Source organism: Globicephala melas, chromosome 3 (genome assembly GCF_963455315.2).
Source record: "Globicephala melas chromosome 3, mGloMel1.2, whole genome shotgun sequence".
Lineage (NCBI taxonomy): Eukaryota > Metazoa > Chordata > Mammalia > Artiodactyla > Delphinidae > Globicephala > Globicephala melas.
In genome coordinates this window covers 14,053,406-14,075,018 of record NC_083316.1, presented here as the reverse complement: position 1 = coordinate 14,075,018, position 21,613 = coordinate 14,053,406, and the positions used below count along the sequence as shown (strand labels likewise).

The following is a 21,613-nucleotide window of genomic DNA, read 5'->3' as shown; positions in this document are numbered from 1 at the left end:
ACTAAAGGGGAAAAGGGAGGGGGATGAATTAGGAGTTTGGGATTAGCCAATACACATTATTATATATAAAATAACGAGGACCTACTGCATAGCATAGGGAACTATATTCAGTGTCTAGTAATAACCTATAATAGAAAAGAATCTGAAAAAGAAATATGTATGTGAAACTGAATCACTTCGCTATACAGCTGAAACTAACACAACAGTGTAAATCAACTATACTTCAATTTAAAAAAAAATGTGACAGGAGGAACAGCATGGGCAAGGTCACAGATGGTACCAGTTGGATACATCCTGAACAATTTTATTGAGGAGGGAGTATTTGAGAAACCCCTAAAATATCCATGAAACTCAGCAGTTAGAGACAACGGGAGGACATTTCAGGTGGAGAAGTTGGCTTCAGCCGAGATGAGACAGGAAGTGAAGGTTTTAGTCAGAAAACAGCTAGAGTTATCTCTAATTTGACTAAAACGTGGAGGGTGTGTGTGGGTGTATTGACTGGAGAGGTAGATTGGAGCTTACTGGGGGGGGCCTCCCATGTGAAATTGAAGCCCTTGTTTTAATTTGGGGTGCGCTGTAAGTTCAGGAGCAGGGAGGGGGTATAATAGGGCTACGGCTGTGCCTTAGGAAGGTTTCATGTACGCATGTGTATATTATTTATGTTCAGAGTTTTCTTCCCATTAAGTAGTTGGGGTTTGTGTGGATCTGAGGTGCGGACCACAGTTTCCACCTGTAACAGAGCTTGAAGTTCCTTGCTTTTCAACTGTGCTCGTCTGGGAAGGGTGTGGTTGGAAGGCTGTACTGGGTGAGTGAGAAATTTCCACGCTCTGTAATCTGACCCCCCCGGGACTGACCAATAGCTTTAACCAGTCGCGTAACCATGATGCTTCCCCTTCCTCGCCTGGGAGGGGGATGCGGTTGCCTCTTTTCTCAAAACGTGGAACTTAGCAAGTGGCAACAACTGTGTCAAATGTTGAACTGCCCCAGAGAGAAATGACTGATGTGAGACAAAGACCCTTTGTCTCTAGTTTAATTGGCTTTTGTTTACTTCCTTTTCAAGGTCAGGAGAGTTATACTGCTGCTTTAGTAACCATGCTTTTGAAAACCGTTCAAAGCATGATAAACTCATGCTGTTTATTAACTGCTTTGGAGAATTTGATGTAACAAAGACAGCAAATAAAGATGGAGAGGCCTCACGTCTTAATTTTTTGTTAAGTTGTTAATTAGTAGGGAGTGAGGACCGGAGTCTTGTCGCCACTCAGTGTAAGGTTGGGCATGATGTCTTCTAAGTGTGACATAACTGACTTGGTAAACTCTAATGCAATTTTTAATTCTTCAAGTTGATGAAGGGTTATCAGGCTTCTAAAGATGTGTTTGCTTGTTTGTGTTTAAAGTTGAATTAGGGTAAAGGCATATCCCATGATCATACTGCAAATACAAATATTCCTAATATATTAAATAGTCTCTGTAATCCTGGTGTCTCTCACTCCACAATGTTTACTTAACAAAAGGAAGAATCATGTAATGGTTTTACCCAAGAATCAACTTATTTTACATTTCTTGGGATGCTGGATACTAATCCTCCACGATACGGACTGTGTAATAAGTCCCTCCAATGCAGAGCTGGTATGTAGGTAGATAAAGTTTACAGTATTTCACAGAGGAAGACAGTCAGGGGCCATTAAAAAGCACAATGAGAAAAATAGAACTCTTTCATTTTAATCAATTTTAGAATGTTATACCACTCACTTTGAGAAACAATCTACCAGTGTTGGGTTGGAGGTAAATCTTATCGATATAAAGTTTTAAAAAATTATTTTTGTATTAGGCTACTAAGGTAGGGCAATAAAACAAGTGTTGGCATAATGCTCAGATCCCACGTCTGGTTACTCTGTGCTCTGAGGACCCGTGTGGCCAGGCCCAGGGCTTGCTTCCATATTGCATTCCAAGCAGATTGGAGCCAAAGAGAACCTGCCTTTGTCGGGTCAGAGCAGGGGCTGGGTTTGCTCTGGGTCCTCCCATACAGTTGCCTCTGGTTGCTCAGTTAATGGAAGGTTCTTAATAAATACTTTTGATTGATGAAAAGAGTAAGTAATGTTTACTTTTACCTCATCTCTAAGACATTGAGATCCTATCAAGTGGCTAGTTTTTAGACTTTGAATAAATTAAGCGTCTTCTTAAAAGGGAGAGAAGGACCACTTCTGGAAATAAATTGTAGCCTGTGTTCAGAAGCGCCCGCATGAATTATCAAGTTGCATTTATTATTAAAGCAAAAGCAGTCGTCATTAAATACGTTGTCACCTGCGGGCTCCTTCCACGGGATGGAGTTCAACGTGTTCTGAGTGTGTTCTTCTGTCCACTGTGGTGTATCGGCTCTTCTCGAGCGCCTGTCCTTGGCAGGTGGTATCCAGGGAGGAGAGGCAGGTGGACTTGCAACCACAAGCGAGTCAAGGAACATTTGAATTCTGTCAGTCCTCTGACGCTGAGACACAAAGTAACGGTGTTGTCAGCCTTTTGTTGTCTGTGTTAATGGGACCAGTGACTGGAGACGGATTTGCACAGAGTTTGCTATTTGATTTCCCGAAAGGTGTCCTCTGTTCACTAGTTGTTTCTGTGTATAGATATTTGGCTGCACTCAGTGTCGTGTGCCGGTTTCTGTTCTACATTGCCGTGGCCCTTAGAATTGTGATTTTTTATATCACCTGTATTTACACCAGGTCAGCACCTGACAGGTTGTCCCTAAGGCCCCCTCCTTAGTGTTAAAATTTTTAGAAAATGTCTCCATGTGCCCAAAAGACCGAGTGTTCTGGAAATGCTACAGTATAGGGTGCGTTCTCTGCCCGGATTTCATTGTAATCTTTTCCCTAAAGAAGTTTCTAGCTCACTCCTTTGAGAATTATATCCTCTGGAAATATGCCTCCGGTTTTATAACACGTCAGTAGAAAAATATGGTTCGTATCAAGTTTGATTCACATACTAGTTTTCAGGAATGCAAAGTTCTTTGAGGTTTAATTGTTTGATTTAAGCAAATATTAACTGGTTTGAACAAGTCATTTAGCCTTGCTCACTTCCAGTTTCCTTATCCAGTAATGCAATAATATTACTCATCTAACCCACCCATCGGGTTTCTGCCTTCGAATGCTGTACGAGTTGAAGGATTGCTGTGGGTACCTCGCACATACAAACAAGAGGACTTGGTTCCTGCAAGGCTGCTAAACAAGCATTTGAAATTCTATGTGTGTAATCATCAGTAGATCTTTGAGGTTAGAATAATAAAATTCTTCTTTTTAAAAATTATTAATGTTTTTAAGATTATGTATTTTATGGTTGCCATCTTAGACTATAAAAATAATATAGGCTCCTTAAAGGAATTGAGAATCTGTTGATTAACATCTATGAAAAATGATTCAAAAATTAAGGCAAAATAAAATACCTGGTTGACAGAAGTTAGTATTGAGAAGGAAACTTAACTTTGAGCTTCCTGTCAGCCAAGGCAAAAAGGGTAATACAATGCATTTTCTACTGTGTGTTCTCTTTTAATCACTGTATCTATTTTCAGTTTATTTTGTCTTGCCTTAATTCCTCTTTGGCACAAGGTGCGTAAGTAAGTTACCGTGAGTTACAATAGTCATCAATTTATGAATGTAGAGTCAGATTAAGCATGTCATTTCTTCTAGAGAGAACAGTTTTCTCCCCTGATATCAAATTTTAAAAAAAATTGCTCTCATAGATCCGTGTTAAGTGATATTACATAACAGTGGATGACAGCAGAGTGAAATAAGAGTCACTTCTCTGCCAGTGCTGCGTCCTTGTCCAGCTTGTTCTCTCCCCTCTGGGTGTCTCTTCTCTTCAGGAGACTCTGAGGCATGGAGAGGGTCTAACCTCAGCAGTAGAGCTGGATTTCCCACCACCCGCTGACTCGGTTTCTAGTCGATGTAATGCTTAATCAGAGTGTGTGTGACTTTGGCCGTCAGAGGATAGTTCCTTCTCTCTGCAGTCCTGGCTGGCCCCTGCCAGCACCCCCTGACCTCGGCGTGGCAGGCTGCATTCCCACCCCACCCCCTCTCCCTGGACTCTTCTCAGGGCTTCTCCATTGGTTTCTGTGAGACCTCAAATGCTGAAAAGCATTATAACTTCAAGGGTCCACAGGTAATTATTCTATTTTCTTTAATTAAATAAGCGCAGATTGAATGTCCTCTTACCGTGGACAGGTGACTATTTCCAAGGCCACCATCACACTTTTTGTTGTCTCTATGCAGTATTTTTTTTTTTTTTTTGTGGTACGCGGGCCTCTCACCGCTGCGGAGCACAGGCTCCGGACGCGCAGGCCCAGCGGCCATGGCTCACGGGCGCAGCCGCTCCGCGGCATGTGGGATCTTCCCAGACCGGGGCACGAACCCGCATTCCCTGCATCGGCAGGCGGACTCTCAACCACTGCGCCACCAGGGAAGCCCTCTATGCAGTATTTTTGAAATTATGGAAGGCTAGGTAATGTTTGGGGTAATCATATTCATTAACACATAAATGCATTTTTCTTTTCTTTGTTGTTGTAAAACACCTCCCCTGTCTTGTGTCCCTGTTTGCCAGCACGTCTGTTGCCCTTTATTTAGATTTTTAGCTGCAGAGACTTGGGCTTACCCGTAATTGATTGTTGTGGAGGGCTTAGCATGCTCTGTTAGCAGTCATTTGTTTTGTCTAGGCATTCTGAAATCTTATTTTTTCAGATTGTAGAGGAGAAAGTTCTAATTTTTTTTTTTTAGAATTAAATTACCTGAAGCTAAAAATATTTAACCCTGTCTCCAGGATACAAACTCTCTTGCATCCATCTCTTTTTGTCCATTTTAAATGCCTCCGTGTCAGTCTGGCTTTTACAATACCTTTTTCTCCTAAGCTTTATTGAGCTATAAATCACATACCATGCAGCTGACTCATTTGAAGTGTACAATTCAATGGTTTTTCATAGATTCACAGAGATGTGCAACCATCACCACAGACACTTAAAACATTTTCATTACCTCAAAAAGAAATCTCCTTAGGGGACTTCCCTGGTGGCACAGTGGTTGGGAATCCGCCTGCCAACACAGGGAACACGGTTTGATCCCTGGTCCGGGAAGATCCCACATGCCGTGGAGCAACTAAGCCTGTGCGCCACAACTACTGAGCCTGTGCTCTAGAGCCCACGTGTCACAACTACTGAAGCCCGCATGCCTAGAGCCCGTGCTCTGCAACAAGAGAAGCCACCGCAACAAGAAGCCCGTGCACCACAACGAAGAGTAGTCCCCGCTCGCCGCAACTAGAGAAAGCCTGCACACAGCAACGAAGACCCAATGCAGCCAAAAATAAAGAAATAAAATAAATAAATTTATAAAAAAAGAAATGCCCTACTTCTTGGCTGTGCCCGCTCTGTCTCCCCATCCCCTCCACCAGCCCTTAGCAGCCACCACTCTACCTTCTGTCTCCCTAGATTTCCTGTCCTGGACATCTCACATGAATGGAATCACGTAACACGTGGTGTTTCGTAACTGGCTTCGTTCACTTAGTATAATGTTCTCAAGGCTCATCCATGTTGCAGCATGTAGCAGCGCTTCATTTTTTTACGGCCAGTAATATTCCGTTTTATGGATAGACCATTTTGTTTGTCTTCTCATCGGTTGATGGACATTTGGGTCATTTGCACTTTAAGGTTCCCTTACAGCAGCTTCGCCCCTGATCTCCCTGCTTCTCTGCCTCTGTGTCCACGCTGTTCAAAGTAGGACCTCTACAATCCATTCTGTACCTGATTTTTTTTTTACTTTGTAAAAAAAAAAAAAGTTAAGTGTCTTCAAAGATATATAGCCAAATAGAAATTTTTCATATTGTACATACGTGATTATTTCCTTCTTTTAGTGCCGTCTCATTTTCCCCCCTTTTTTTCTCAGCTGTCTCTTCTTCCCACCACCCATAGTAGTGCCCCCCACTCAGCAACAGCCTGGCATGTCTCCTCCTATCCTTTTCTGCACACTGTGTATCTAAACGTGTATATTCACACACATGTACATACACAGAGCAGGTGTTTTATTTGATGGGGTCATTGTTATACATACTTTTCTGCATCTTCTTTTTCTCACCTTTCAAAAAGGCTTGAGAGTTAACTGGGGCATCTTTAATTTGGTCTTATTTTGTAATGGCCGCCTAACACTTCATGATGGGCCTGATATCAAAATAGACCCAGCCATGCCTCTGGTCTTGTTTCCAGTTTTGCTGCTACCAACACGGGGATCCTTCTGCAGCACAGGTCTGCCCCCGGCGGGCAGCTCGCGATCCTGGAAACAGTGGCATCAAACTTGAGTGCCGTGTCCACCAACAGCTCAGGTCCCCGTCCACCTCCGCGTTGCATCCCGGACTGAACTACTGAACATGCCAGGTTCTCTTTCCACCTCTTGGCTTTGGTTCGTGCTGTGTTCTCTGTGTAGAATGTCTCTTCCCCTCCAGCAGTGAGTAGGAGTTGTGAGAGCCCAAAGTCTGGGTCAGACCTGGGTTCAAATTCACGTGACACCCATACCCCCTCAGTACTTTTCTTTGTCCCGTGTTCCCAAGGAACGTAACTTTAATGTTTAGTATGGTTTTGTAGTAGGCCATCTACCAAATAAGTCGTGATGTTTGGCATACCTGTCACCCTCCTAAATGTCAGGGTCCTTGGAAACAGAATCAGCCCTGTGAGGCTATGCAAGTGAGGGTCAGAGGGTATAAGGGAAATCTCTGTACCTTCCTCTCAATTTTGCTGTGAACCTAAAACCACTCTTTAAAAAAATTAGTCTTAAAAAAAAAAAAAAGCTGTGGAGACAGTAAAAAGATTAGTGGTTGCCAGCTGTTGGGGAGAGGTAGAAGTGAATACATGAAGCACAGGATTTTTAGGGCAGCAAAACCACTCTGTGCGATGCTCTGATGATGGACACGTGTCATTACATAGTCATCAAAACCCATAGAATGTACAGCACCAAGAGTGAACCCTGACGTCAGATATGCACTTGGGGTGACTAGGATGTGTCATGTGGGTTCATCAGTTGTAATGAATGTCCTACTCTGGTGAGGGGTTTTGATTTAAGACAAAAAAGAATCCAGCCCCCGCCTTTTGTTTCCCCCGAAAGCATGAATCACAAAACCCTGGCGCATAGTAGGTGTTTAATCATTTATATTCAGTAAACGGATCAAGGCCAGACTCCTAGGACTATCATTGCCCCGGTGTATGACTGTTACTTCCCCAATCTTCCCTTGCTGTCGGCCATCAAAACTTCACAGTTAGGACACTGCCGGCAGTCTTTGGAGGGAGGACCTCCAGTTCTGGAAAATGAGTTACCAGTACAGACTGGAGTGCATTAGCTGAAGTTTTGAAAGGCCACATGCCTTTGAGTTGTGACTTGTCCACCCTCCAGCTGTGTCATCTTTGAACATTAAATTCACCAGAAAGAAAAGGAAGTTGAGACCCACCAATGGAAATACAGGTCTACTCCCCTCGTGATTGCCCTGTGTGTTGCCCAGGGCGACAATCTGCGAAGAGATCCCCCTTCCCCCGGTTAAATTTCTGTGAAGGGGCAGAAACACAATCACAATGGGAGCCTGGAAAGAGTGGCCACTCATGGTGGCTCCCTCCCACCCTCCCGCCCCTCCCCAGGCTGTATGAAATCCTACAACCACACCACACTAATTAGCCCGAGAATGGGAGGGGTTGTCATGGCGACCGAGCACTTTTTAAAGCACAGGAATGGTGTTCATTATTGTTCAGTGTCTTTAGCTGTGGCGAAAAGGTCAGTGTGGCAGTTGTTTTCCATATGAATTTTGGCCTGAGAGCCAAACCGAAGGTGGAATGTTCCTTGGAGGGACTGGAAGATGGTAAGTGCCGCTGGACTTTTTGGATGGGGTGTCCCTTTAGTAATATTTTTCAGAGTGTTTTAATAACTAGTGCCAAACTAAGGAATTGTACGGACTTTGTTAAGTAGAGATTGAAAGAAAAGGAGCAAGGAAAAAAGTATGGGTCAGGAACAGTGAAAGTTTGAGAGAGATTTAGAGAGTTTTTTATTTTTTAATTTAACAAGTCTTTGAGCATCAAATGATTAAATATGAAATTTGTAGATTTCTATATGAATTAACAAAGTTAACTAAGTCTGATGCCTTATTCAGTGTTTGTTTTATATTAGCTCTCTACTGGTCGTTGTGGATCGCTACTGTTCAGATTATATTCCCAAATAAATCTAACAGAAGCATTTTAAGCAAATACCCTCAGAACTGTTGCCTCTCTCTCTGTGTTTCAATCCGAAGATAAGGGAAAGGAGTTATCAAGGCTAATTTTTTCATGCTTTTCTTTTATTCTTTCTCGTCTAGGGATATTTGAAATAATTAAGACCAGAAACCAGTGAGCCCCAGTTCTTTGGATATTCGCCCTTATTTATTGGCTAGACTCCGGTAGAATACTGCTGAGTAGAGACATCTGACCCCAATGTTTGTAGGAGAAATTAAATTTGAGACAAGTCATCGTGCTGGATATGATGGCAGCTTTTCCATCAAACGCTGCAAGGGAGGTTTACAGAGCATTCTTCAGATTTATTTTTTTGCTAGCTTGGAAAGCGTACAGAATAACATGGCTTTCAGCCTGATTTTGTGTTAATGACTGGCTGTGTTTTTAAGACTCGCAAATTTAAGCCACTTACCGTCTTTGCACTTTTTAACAATGTACTTGTGTTCTATGGCACTATTTTTCAGTCATTTTGTACACAGTTGTGTAAGATAAGAAAATACGAATTAATTAAAGGGAATGGGGTGTTTGGATTAAAACACAAATCACTGCCCAAAAAGCTGTGAGTGGGAAATGGCATACTTTGGGGCTTTACCCTGAAAGACCATTGTCCTGTCAGCAACACCAGTTTGTTTGGCAACTGGACAGATAAGAGAATATGGTTCAGAATGTTAAGTCCTGGCTTGATTTCCTCTGTCTTTTGTTTGTATGTTCTGGGATTAATTTATTTAGTGACCATAGCATGGAGCTCGATAAATGGGGTTTCTGACTAGAAATTGAGAAAATTAATTTTTTTTTTCATTTTTGTCTGTTTTCTCCACTTACAAGATCTCCTCTTCCTCCCCAGCCCCTAACCCCGCCCCCAGCCCTCACTGGATCACTGCATTCTTCAGCTAAAAAAAATGCCTGGAAATTGAATTTTGAAAAGTAAATAAAGTGATATTTGCATGACACTTAGGATTCTTTGGAAAACATAGCATTAAAATTGGTGGTCCGTTTATGAAATTTGTAAAATAATCAGAAATTTGAACCTGGATATTAATATCAGTGAATTCTTGGTATCTTTTAAGATAGTGTTGTGGTTCTATTTTAAAAAATGATACTGGAACACTTCCCTGGCGGTCCAGTGGTCCACACTTCCACTGCAGGGGGCACGGGTTCCATCCCTGGTCAGGGAACTGATCCCGCATGCCGCAAAGCACAGCCCAAAAATTAAAAAATAAAAGTGATACTGATATATTTACAAATGAGAGTGTGTACTGTCTGGGACTTGCTTCAAAACAAATCCAAGGTCAGGGAGTAAGTGGGCTAAGGATGGGGGGCAGCATTGACATGGGTGCTGGCTCTTACAGCTAGGCTATGGGTATGTGGGGTGGCGTTTGTTTTCTGTTTTGTATATTTGTGTAGGTTCAAAATGTGTGTGTGTAAAACCATGGTGGGGGGGGTGTGCGGTCTTGTTAACGTCATCTTCTCACCTCTTGGCATGTTTTAGATGCCCGACCAGTTTGAACAGGCAGTTGTGGTCAACCAGCTGCAGTACTCCGGGATGCTGGAGACAGTCAGGATCCGGAAAGCTGGGTATGCTGTCCGAAGACCCTTCCAGGATTTTTACAAAAGGCAAGACAGAGCTGCAGAGACCCTCTTTCTTTGCAGAGGGGCTGGGGAAAGGATTTTAGCACAAGGTGACGCTGGGCATTCTTCTTTTGCAGATATAAGGTGCTGACGAGGAACGTGGCTCTGCCCGAGGATGTGAGGGGCAAGTGCACGGCCCTGCTGCAGCTCTATGACACCTCCAACAGCGAGTGGCAGCTGGGGAAGACGAAGGTAAAATTTCGGAGAAACAACGACCGTCCCATCAACCCCCTGAGAGATGTTTGAGTTCGGTGTTCTGTGATGACTGCTAGCCAACTGTTTCACTTTGGGGGTTAGGGCTGCAGCATAAGAATTGGGGGTGGGGGGGTGGCCAACATTCAGTCTATAACATTGATGTGAGATTAAAGACAAGTATTTAGGCATCACCTGGAGCCCACTTAGCAAAGGAAAGTGTATAATGAACATACTCTTCTGCTCTTGAAGGATTTCAGCTGGCCAGGGATTTAAGATGCAAACATCTAGCAAGGTAGAGATGGCATGCAGAGGTATTGTATTAGTTATCTATTGCTGTGTAACAGACAGCCATAAACTTAGCAGCTTTAACAAAACACACCAATTACCTCATGGTATCTATGGGTCAGGGGTCCAGGCACAGCTTAGCTGGTCCTCTGTCAGGGTCTCAGAGTGTCGGCTGGGGCTGCATTCCCTTCTGGAGCTTGGGGTCCTCTTCCAATCTCACGTGGCTCTAGAATGCCATTCTTTGCAGTTGTAGGACTGAGGCTGCAGTCCCACTGGACCCTCTTTTCCTGCTGGCTGCCCCCTGGGGCCACTCTCAGCTTCTAGAGGTCCCCCCCCAGTTTCTAACCACCTGACCCCCCTCCCACGCCCTCCCACTTCTTCAGGGCCAGCGGGAGACACTCCTGCTCCAGTCTCCTAAGGTGGAGTCTTATATGATGTAACATATCCATAAAGAGTGATATCCCATCACCTTTGCCATGTTCTAGAAGAAAGTCACGGGTTCCACCCACACTAATAGGATTAAACAAGGGTGTAACTCATTGGGGGTCACCTTGGGCTGTGTCCTCCCAGGTGTATAGGTCTCTTTACCTGGAATTCTCCACCCTCCCCTCCACCCCGTTTAGCCAACTCCTCCTTCAAGTCTCTGCTTAGATGCAGGCTTTGACGGGAGTCCTATTTGACATTCTTCACTGCACCCTGAACCAAAACTCATCCCTGAACTGGGCTAAGCCCCCTCCTCTGTCATTGACATCTTTCTGTTTTCTGCCCTGTTATAACACTTAACATGCTGTCATGTTTTCTTGGTATTGCCTGGTGACTTGTCTACAGTCACCCAATAGAGAATGTAGAGTTCATTGTTCGTTTTTCTACACAACACAATGCACGTAGTAGGAGTTCACATAGTAGGAGCTCAGTCAGTGTCTGTTAAATGCTAAAAAGCTATAAGTGATGGCACAAGATTGTTGTATGTTGAGTCACTCAAAGAACTTTCTAAAGAAGTTGGTTCAAGTGGAGCTCTTGGCAGTAGAATATAGTCTGCTCTGATTTTTTTAATTAAAAAGGTATTACATTCTCTATAAACTGATATCCTCCTCCTGTCTCACTGCCTTATACCATGGAATAACATCAAAGATTATTGACTCACCCAGCCAATACCGGTCTCTTTTCTGAGCTCTGAAAAAATCAATCCAACTTCATTTACAATTTACGGTGGAAATCAGGCCCCAGCAAGACTTAGAACTGGGTGTAGCACAGGGATACGGAGACATAAAGACATGGGCATTGCCCCCGGTTTACTAAGTTTCTGGGAGATAAGTCATCCCATACAACTGATAAATTATGCAGTGTGATCTCTTGAAGGAATAAGGACACACCTCCAGGAGAGAGCTCACTGTGAATTGACATGATCAGAAGAGTATTCAAGAAAAGGAAATCTTTAAAGAGGAGTTAAATTTTAATTGGTGACACATTGGAAGCAGAAGTGGGATGGAAGCTTATCATTTCGCATAAATATTAGGAAGTAAATGGAAACATGAGAGCATTTGAATGGTATCCACTAAATAGCCTTGACCTTGACCAACATTGGACTTAATTATACACTTAATTATACTCTAGCAGTGTTTCAGTCAGTGTTGCCGCCAGAGGTCTTTGCATTTAAAACCTTGAACCTCTAAAAAATATCTAGATCTTCTGGTAAAGAAGTTTCTGTCAACACTTCCATGACAGAGGGAAGTGTGGGCAGCGCTGTAGTCAGCAAATTAAACATGACGCCAGGTCTGAATTCACTGGCTTAAAACACATCTGGTCTTTGGAAGGCAAGGATTCTTATCTGCTGGGGAAGCATCCCTAAAGAAGCTAGGAGGCCTGTCCAAGCCTCTGGAACAGCCCGAGCAGGAGATCCTGCTGTACGCCCCTGCTGAGAAGCCAGGTTTAGGGAGACGGAGGTGAACAGCTGCTCCCCTCTTTCTTCCTGGTTTTGCCTTTCCCCTCTACCTCGTGACTCCGGCACGTTTTACTTTTCTGGTCCGTGGACTACATTGCCCGACCTTATTTCTTCTCTGGCAATAAATCCTGCAAGAGGTATTCTATAAAGACATTTTACTGGAATAATCCGTAGGCTCTTGAGCTCTCTAAGCAAATGATAGGAAAAGCCATGAGAAACTATTCGTATTGGATATCGAGTCAAGGTTAGCCAAGCAGCCCCCTGAGTGGGCACTGCCCCTTCCTAAGCTGCTTGATGATGCCTGACGACGCCGGTGCCTCCGCTCACAGCAGCTGGATCCTGCTGACTCGATCTTGGCTGCATCCTGGGAACATGGCAACGTGGCAGCGGACACCACTGGGCTGGAAGATCTGGCATCACTTTCTGTGTGTTGTTGCATAAATTCAGGGTGGATGTTCTTAATGAAGCCAAGTCAGGTCTCTAAAGCATTTTACTCCGTTTGCCCTTCGGGTTATGGAAAGAATCTATTGATAGATAAAGATGTGGAAGTAAATCTAATAGGCAGAGCATAGAGCTCTCTTTGAGGGGCATGAAACTCAGGCAGGTATTTCTCTGACTCTGATTCCAACCAAGACAGTCCCTTGACTTCTGATAAGGTGTGAGACGCTCTTTCCTTCATAAAGCTTCCTATTTGTTCATCTGATAAATGTACTGCTCGTTGGCATCGATGCTTTTGTGTTATGATGTCACCACCACCATCACCACTCTTGTTCAAGATTTGACTTCATTACTTTTTCTTTTAAACACTAACCAGAGCAACAGCGTTAGACTAAGATCCTTAATATCAAAAAATCGTCTGAAAGAGAAGTTTAAATATTTCTTCGAAGTCCAGTCTTGATGAAAACTGCTTCATATTTCTGAAAACTTTTTCTCATTGCTGAACTAACAAGCTTTATGCTCGTAGCTCCTGTTTCTTACATTAAACTTTTTTTTTTTTTTTTTTTTTGCTCAAGATGCAGTCTCTTTATGCATCAGCAGAGCATATTAATTGCAATTATAGGAAGAGCATTGTATGAAAAGCTTTTCCGAGAGAATTATTTGGTGGGAGAGTTTGACAAATGCTCAGGAACCCACAGCAGGAGTGGGTAAGGCTTCTGTGAGTCACATGATGGTGGGATTCTTTATTTGCTTTTCTGCCCAAATGTCTGGGAAGAGCCAGGGCCGAGAGTCTGGGAAAATGTGGCATCAGGAGGACCTAATGCACCGTCACAGGCCAGAATGACTCACTGGAGCATAAATTGAGAAATCATGAGTGAGGGCGTGTGTCGTTTAACCAGCCCCCGACCACTGCCCCCAGCTGACCGTTAACAGAAAAGCATAAGAAAAAATGTGTTTGTTTTTAGGAGATAATTCAAAACTTCCTTAGGCATCATGTTGGAAATTACAAAATTAAAAGCTACCACGATTGAGGGAGGGTCTCAGTATTTTCATACCTTTTCAAATATTAGGAATTCTGATACGAATGCCAGTTACCAGACACACTTAGGCTTAGATAAATGGTAAGCCTAGGATTGAGGTGCCCACGGGCAGAAACAGGCCAGCCAATAGTTACAATCTCTTTGTCCCGATTCTACTGATACTTTTCTTGCCATGGCTGAACCGAGGTAACTTAAATGATTCAGTTCTAATTGCAAACAGTTTATAGAATTACATTCTTAAATGTCAGTTTTTTTATGTGCATTATTTTTTGAGGCCAAGACGCTTTGATCGTAATCATTTGACAGGCATGAAGGGAGCGTTTCCACGTGACGGCAAAGTAACATTTTACAAATTTCTTGGATTTTTTTCCCCCTCCCTTTCTTTCTTTTGTCCTTTCTTTTCTTCTTCTCCTCCTCTCTCTCTTCCCCCCCTTCCCCGCTCCTTCTCCTTCTTAATGTAGGGAGTCTCTCTAGATATCTTCTTACTTAGACTTACTGTAGCACTGGTGCTGGCGCATGAACTATTTGTCCCAGCCCACAGTGAGATAAGGATTTATAAAGGCAATTTCACAGCCCTCTTATGCCTGTTGAACTAATAATAACTGAAAAAAACGGGACTTGGATTTTATATACCCCTTTGGTTTTTTCTTTCCAGTAATATATTGTTTACTATATTTTACAAAGATCTTAGTCTGTGACAGATGGGAAGTTTAAAAAAAATAAATAAAGAAAAAATCCTCTCCCCACCAGGAATTTGAGATTCCCTGTGCTGGACACCATGGCTCTTTGTGTTTGGAGCAAATCAGAGAAAGAAAAAAGCCTTACCCACCAAAGGCACAGCTGACTCAGCAATGCCTTACCACTGCCTGCCACATTCTGTGGATGTGACATGTTGCTCTCTCCTGGGCAGGTCTTCCTTCGCGAGTCCTTGGAGCAGAAACTGGAGAAGCGGCGGGAGGAGGAGCTGACTCGGGCGGCCATGGTGATCCGGGCCCACGTCTTGGGCTACTTGGCACGGTAAGAAGTGCGCGGACGGGCTTCCCTGGTGACGCAGTGGTTGAGAGTACGCCTGCCGATGCAGGGGACGCGGGTTCGTGCCCCGGTCCGGGAAGATCCCACATGCCGCGGAGCGGCTGGGCCCGTGAGCCATGGCCGCTGAGTCTGCTTGTCCGGAGCCTGTGCTCCGCAACGGGGAGAGGCCCCAACAGTGAGAGGCCCGCGTACCGAAAAAAAAAAAAAAAAAAAAAAGTGCACGGACAGGAGGGGGCGTCCCCCGTGTGTGTCACCAGGTGGGGTGGCCCTGGCCACATGCTTTCATTTAAAATAGACCTGGATGGGTTCGGGTCAGGACCAGGCTAAGGGGAGAGTCCCAGGGCAGTGCTCGTAACTAGCATTGCCAGCACCAAGTTAGCTTGACCTGGGCAGGAAATGGGAAAAGGGGATCCTGATGTCTCAGGGCAGCGACATCAGGGGACTGGGCGACATATTTAAACATTTCCCTAGTTCCTCTGGGTCACATACTGAAGCCACAGGCAGCTCGCCTGTTGACTTTGGTGTCATCCCGTTGGGGCCACAGCGGCCCCCTCTCCAGGGTGTGCCGAATGAGGCAGGTTCTTTTCCTGTGCGTCTGAGTTCTTTCCTCCTCTGCGGACCTGCGGGCCACCCGAACCCTTGCTCGTCACAGTACGTTACATTTTCTCAAGTACACAGCCGTCCTGCTGTGGCAAATCCTTTGCTTTTTTTCCTCATAAGGACAGGAAAATATATCCCATCTCTTTGTTCTGTTTACAGCCCAACTTCCTGCCGGGACTTTTCAAAGTCAGTATTAGGAGTGATGTGTTTATTTAGCCAACATGATGCTAGGGTCTTGCTTGAGTTTCGTTTGTTGTTATTCTTTTGTTTTTCTTCTGTTTTGTTTTGCCCACAAGGGCCTCCTTGTGGGCTCCCTATAATGAGTCTCCGTTATGAGCGGATCAGCCCCAAACGAGGTCCTGCTGTCTTGTCTTGTAACATTAACGTAAACTCGTGTAAAGAGTTCGAAGCCTCATTACCTCCACAGTTATTCTGTTGTGCTGTTTTCTGTTCTCATTTTCAGAAAGCAATACAAGAAGGTCCTTTATTGTGTAGTGATTATACAGAAGAATTACAGAGCATTCCTTCTGAGGAGGAGGTTTTTGCACCTGAGAAAAGCAGCCGTGGTTTTCCAGAAGCAACTCCGAGGTCAGATTGCCCGCAGAGTTTACAAACAGCTGCTGGCAGAGAAACGGGCAGAGGAGGAGAAGAGGAAACGGGCGGAAGAAGAAAAGAGGAAGCGGGAGGAGGAGGAAAGGTATGGGACCTTTCTTGGCTCGGATGAAACAGACAGGAGGACACCTCTGGTGTTTTTATGCTCTATATCCAGCTTCGCAGGAACCTGCAGTTTGAAACGATAACGCTTCGTGGCTCAGATAAAATTCCTTAGCAGCGTTGAAGACCCAGTTTTGTGGTATTTTTATTCAGGCAAAGAATAGGTGTATTGCCAAAGGAAGAGACCCTATCCCTCCTTCACACTTCTAAGTTGTCTTTTGCAAAGCTTCTGTTAAAAAGTTCGCTCTCTGAAAAGCGGGGGTCGGATTTTTTTCATTGCTTTCGTCTATTTTCACTGTCTTTTTTTCTTGACTGTTTTCAGAGAAAGAGAGAGGGAACGAAGAGAAGCTGAGCTCCGCGCCCAACAGGTGAAGAATGCCGCGACACATGACATCTTGTCTGTTACCTTCCCAGTTCAAACACTTTGCCTCAGTGATTTGAAACTAAAGTAAAGATGTAGGGAGAAGGATACAAAGCTAAAATAAATATACAGGAGGAAGAATTTTAGAGGAGATGTTTATGCTGCAGTTTCTAACCCATTACATTGGGTAAAAGTGTGTGAATGTCTTAAGGTTTCAGTGTGAATCACGACGGCATGATAGCTCTAGACCAGTGTAATCACTATATTAGTTTGCTCGGGCTGCTATAACATAAGTAGTACAGCCTGGGCAGATTAAACAACAGAAATTGATTGGCTCACAATTCTGGAGGCTGAAGGTTCAAGATCAAGGTGTTGGCAGGGTTGGTTTCTTCTTAAGCCTCTCTCTGTAACTTGCTGCGTCCTCACGTGGTCTTGCACCTGCGTACCTGCTTCCCCAGTGCCCCGTGCGTGTGTCCCAATCCCCTCTTCTTTATAAGGACACCAGTCAGTTGGGTTAGAGCCCTACCTCAGGGCTTCATTGTAACTTCATCATCTCTTTAAAGGCCCTGCTCTAAATCCAGACATATCCCGAGGGGACTGGGGGTTGGGGCCTCACAGAGCGATTTGGGGGAGGGAGGGATGCAGTTCAGCCCCCGGCAAGCACATCTCATCCCAAAGGAGGGTCGCTGCCCGCACTCTCCATAGTGTCACTTCCTGACCTGACCCCTTCCTTCCTCTGTGTCCAGGAGGAAGCAGCGAGGAAGCAGCGGGAACAGGAAGCCTTGCAGAAGAGTCAGAGGGAGGCCGAGCTGACCCGGGAGCTGGAGAAGCAGAAGGAGAACAAGCAGGTGGAAGAGATCCTGCGCCTGGAGAAGGAAATCGAGGACCTGCAGCGCGTGAAGGAACGCCAGGAGCTGTCCTTGACCGAGGCCTCCCTGCAGAAGCTGCAGCAGCTGCGGGACGAGGAGCTGCGGCGGCTGGAGGACGAAGCCTGCCGCGCCGCCCAGGAGTTCCTGGAGTCGCTCAACTTCGACGAGATCGACGAGTGCGTCCGCAACATCGAGCGCTCCCTGTCGGTGGGGAGCGGGTCTGTGGGCGTGCGGGCCGACCTGGCCGAGGGTGCCTGCGGCGAGAAGCCCAACTTCAACTTCAGCCAGCCCTACCCGGAGGAGGAGGTGGACGAGGGCTTTGAGGCCGACGACGACGCTTTCAAGGACTCGCCCAACCCCAGCGAGCACGGCCACTCGGACCAGCGCACCAGTGGCATCCGGACCAGCGACGAATCCTCGGAGGAGGACCCCTACATGAACGACACCGTGGTGCCCACCAGCCCCGACCCCGACAGCACCGTGCTGCTGGCCCCCTCGGAGCACGACTCCTCCTCTGGGGAGCCCACCTACTGCATGCCCCAGACCCCTGGGGGCCTGCCCTCCCCGGACGGCGACTACAACTACGACCAGGACGACTACGAGGACGGGGCCGTCACCTCCGGCAGCAGCGTGACCTTCTCCAACTCCTACAGCAGCCAGTGGTCCCCAGACTACCGATGCTCCGTGGGCACGTACAACAGCTCGGGGGCCTACCGCTTCAGCTCGGAGGGGGCCCAGTCCTCGGTGAGTACCCGCTGTCCTCCCGGGGCCCCGATTTGCCCGCATTGCGGTGGAAGTTGTCTGCCGTCCTCGCCCCCATTGCACTATCCCTTGGATGAAGACATCCCCCCTAGAACGGGCCAGGATTCCAAAGTCAGGCTCTTAAGGTGGCCTTAAACCCCTCTCTCTTGCCAAAAGCTATCGTCACACAAGTAAGTGGAAATTGGTGCCTGTTGGAGGTTGAACGCAAAACCCAGAACTGCGTCTTGCCCAAAGCCTAAGAAAACTGGCATTTTCAGTGGAGGCTCTGGCTGTGTCTGTGCTGGCTTTGCAGCAGGTTGGGAAATGAGACCCGCCCTAAACTGGAACGCGACTTGCCAGGGGCACTTCAGAGACCTTTCCTGACGGTAGCTTCACCCGCCCGCTGCAGGACGTGATGTATATTTTTCTGGTTGTAAGGGAGGAACCTTTAAGGGCTTGAACGTGCTCTTTCCAGCTTCTGGATTTATTTATAGTTTACTTTTATTTTTTCCCGTTGTCTGTGCGTTAAATACTCCCTTGCCTTTCTAAGGCTTGAAGATATTTGTATTTATTTGTTTGTTTATTTGTTTAAGAATATATTTTTTTAACTAATTTATTTAATTTTGGCTGTCTTGAGTCTTCGTTGCTGCACGCGGGCTTTCTCTAGTTGTGGCGAGCGGGGGCTACTCTTCGTTGCGGTGCACAGGCTTCTCATCGCAGTGGCTTCTCTTGTTGCAGAGCACGGGCTCTAGGCGCACAGGCTTCAGTAGTTGTGGCACACAGTCTCAGTAGTTGTGGCTCACGGGCTCTAGAGCGCAGGCTCAGTAGTTGTGGCGCACGAGCTTAGTTGCTCCGCAGCATGTGGGATCTTCCCGGACCAGGGCTCGAACCCGTGTCCCGTACGTTGGCAAGGAGATTCTTACCCGCTTCGCCGCCAGGGAAGTCCTTGAAGACATTTTTAGCACAGTAACTTAAAGGGAATTAACTCTTGGATGGTTTGATTAAAATTGTACGCTTAAACAGCAGCGTTGTACTTTGAATATATAGCCTTGGGATTAAAATATGTCTCACGTGTTACGTATCAAGTCAACTGACGGTTTGACACCAGAAGGCAGTATTTTGTAATTCTGAATTCTTTTGATGACCACACTCCGTTGCACTGTGACGAAGCAGCGTGTTGCTTCTTTGTCCGTTGTTTTTACTTTTTCAGTGTTGACCTATGCTGGGCATTTCCTTTGCTTGTTTTCTGTCCTTTTTGCTCACTGTTGGCTCTCTCTGTCTCTCCTGGTCCAGTTTGAAGATAGTGAAGAGGACTTCGACTCTCGGTTTGATACGGACGATGAACTTTCATACCGGCGGGACTCTGTGTACAGCTGTGTCACGCTGCCTTACTTCCACAGCTTCCTGTACATGAAAGGTATGACCTGCAGCCACCCTGGTGCCTGGGTTAGGGGGTGAAGTGATGGGAAGCTGAGGCTGAAGGAGGGGGGCTGAGAAAGTTATCCCACATACCCCTTACCTGGTGTGAGGTCCTCTTAGGCGGATGGAGGATGCCGTGGTGGTGTGATGTGGGGGACCCTACTGGACCATATGCAGCGTTAGGACAAAGGGTCTGCAACCACTGTCACCGCTTTCAGTCCCTCTCTCCCTGTTGCCTCCATGTCTCTCTCACATCTGTGCTCTTTTCCTTCCTTCTTCCTTCCTTCCTTCCTTGCTTCCTTCCTACATCATTTCCTCTCTCTCTTTCTCACACATACATACAAACACACATGTATGTTGCTACTGGGGTTAGTGCAGCCCATTACCATGATGAAGCTGCATTCTTCCCTCCCACAGGAGTATTAGACACCCTTATACATGGGGAAGTAAAGATCTGAGAGAGGATCACCCCGGCTTAAACTGCCTGCGATGCCTACTGTCTATCGCTTGCTCATGATTAGAATTTTTAATTATATTTTTTGCATTGCTGTGAAACTTCGAATGTACTGTACTGAACCTTAATACTTGGAGACCTTGAAGCATCCTCCTTCTGGAAAAGTACTTAGTCAGGACCTTGTACCCATGCCTTATTCATCTTCTTGACCTTGACTTCCAAATCAGGGACAGGAATCATGAGAAACCGTAATCAGCACCAATTTTTGGTAGGAGTTTTATGCGGATCATCTAAAGAGCGGATTGGTTTCTCCCACGGCCCTCGACTCCATGAGGGGAAAGAGGCCAAATCTTGGGGATGGGGCAGAGATAACAAGATCCATTGTCCCCAGATGGTTCAAGATTTTTATGTTTTCTCTGAGCCTTTTCTTCACTTTCTTTTCTGCTGCCATCTTTCTTTCTTCCCTTTTCCTTTTCTTCTTCCCCCATGAAAACCTTTTTATTCTGGGTTCCCTTTCCCTGTTTCTTCTGTTCTTTGCCTTTGCTTCTCTCTTCTGTTGGCATATTTATCTTTTCTCGTATCTCTTTTGCCCTTAATATTTTTTTCTCTTCTTCATCTATGTCTTCTCCTTTTCATTTTTTTCCCCCCGTCTTCAATGTCTGTCTGACTGCTAACATCATTCATTTGCTTTTCAAAGTTCTGCTGTTCTCAGCCTCAGATCCCCCAGGTGCTCACAGAAACCCCTCCAGGTTTATTTTTAGGGGCGAGCTTCCTATTGGCCAGGGTCACTGGTTGATGGGAATTCTTGTAGGAGCGTTGGAATGAAAAAGATTGAGAAATTCTAACTGAATAATCGAGTGTTCATTGGATGAAGGAAAAAATATAATCACAAATCAGAACCTAATAACCCCAATAAGTATCTAATCGTAGCATTTTAAGATTTTCTCATGCATTTCTCAGAATAAATAAAGCTTTTTATTAGTCATATATTTTCTTCTCCCCCTAATTAATCTTGTTCCCTAAGTTAGCTCAAAGATTCCCCGTAAATCACTCTTATTTATAATGGCATTCTTTTATTGTATAATTGTCTGATTAAAACAAATAAGATTAGGAAAAAGTAAAGATACATTCAGAGCGCTAAAGTCCCAAGATTAAAGCATTAAGAGCTCAAGAAGGTAAGCAAGTGAAGTTTTGGCACACTCATCTCTTAATAAAACAAAGAGTTATTGTGTAACTGCGTCACCACTTAATCTCTGATACATTACCATTTAATGTTTAATAAAGCCTTAAAGTTATGACCAAAAGTTTCAAAGAAACCAATGATAAGGAAAATCTAGCCAACCACCAGATTCTATTTTGTGAACGTAGATGAGTTTGCACCAGCCTACTACTACTAAAGGTGTTTACAGTCACGAAACTAAGAGCGTTGATCAAATTCTCTAGATGAAATACGAAGGGAACACCCGGAATTGGGGGGGGGCAGGGCTGGGAGTGAGTCCCATCAATAACGTAAGAGCAGCAGAGTGACTGGTGGGTGAGGGCTCTTGGGATGACTGTTGTGATCTGTGTCTTTGAAACAGCTGTGAATAACCTTTATCATCCAAAGACGATAAGATAATAGG

General features: G+C 45.2%; 1 protein-coding gene across 1 annotated transcript in view; it reads left to right on the top strand.

The window, feature by feature from the left end:
* MYO10 (myosin X) overlaps positions 1–21,613 on the top strand; it is a 216,064-nt gene that overhangs the window by 170,853 nt on the left and 23,598 nt on the right. Inside the window, exons 20-26 of the mRNA XM_030856599.2 lie at positions 9,762–9,886; positions 9,979–10,093; positions 14,712–14,818; positions 15,897–16,130; positions 16,470–16,515; positions 17,255–18,121; positions 19,412–19,535. Coding sequence (XP_030712459.2) covers positions 9,762–9,886; positions 9,979–10,093; positions 14,712–14,818; positions 15,897–16,130; positions 16,470–16,515; positions 17,255–18,121; positions 19,412–19,535 — 1,618 coding nt within the window. The remainder of the gene's footprint in view (positions 1–9,761; positions 9,887–9,978; positions 10,094–14,711; positions 14,819–15,896; positions 16,131–16,469; positions 16,516–17,254; positions 18,122–19,411; positions 19,536–21,613) is intronic.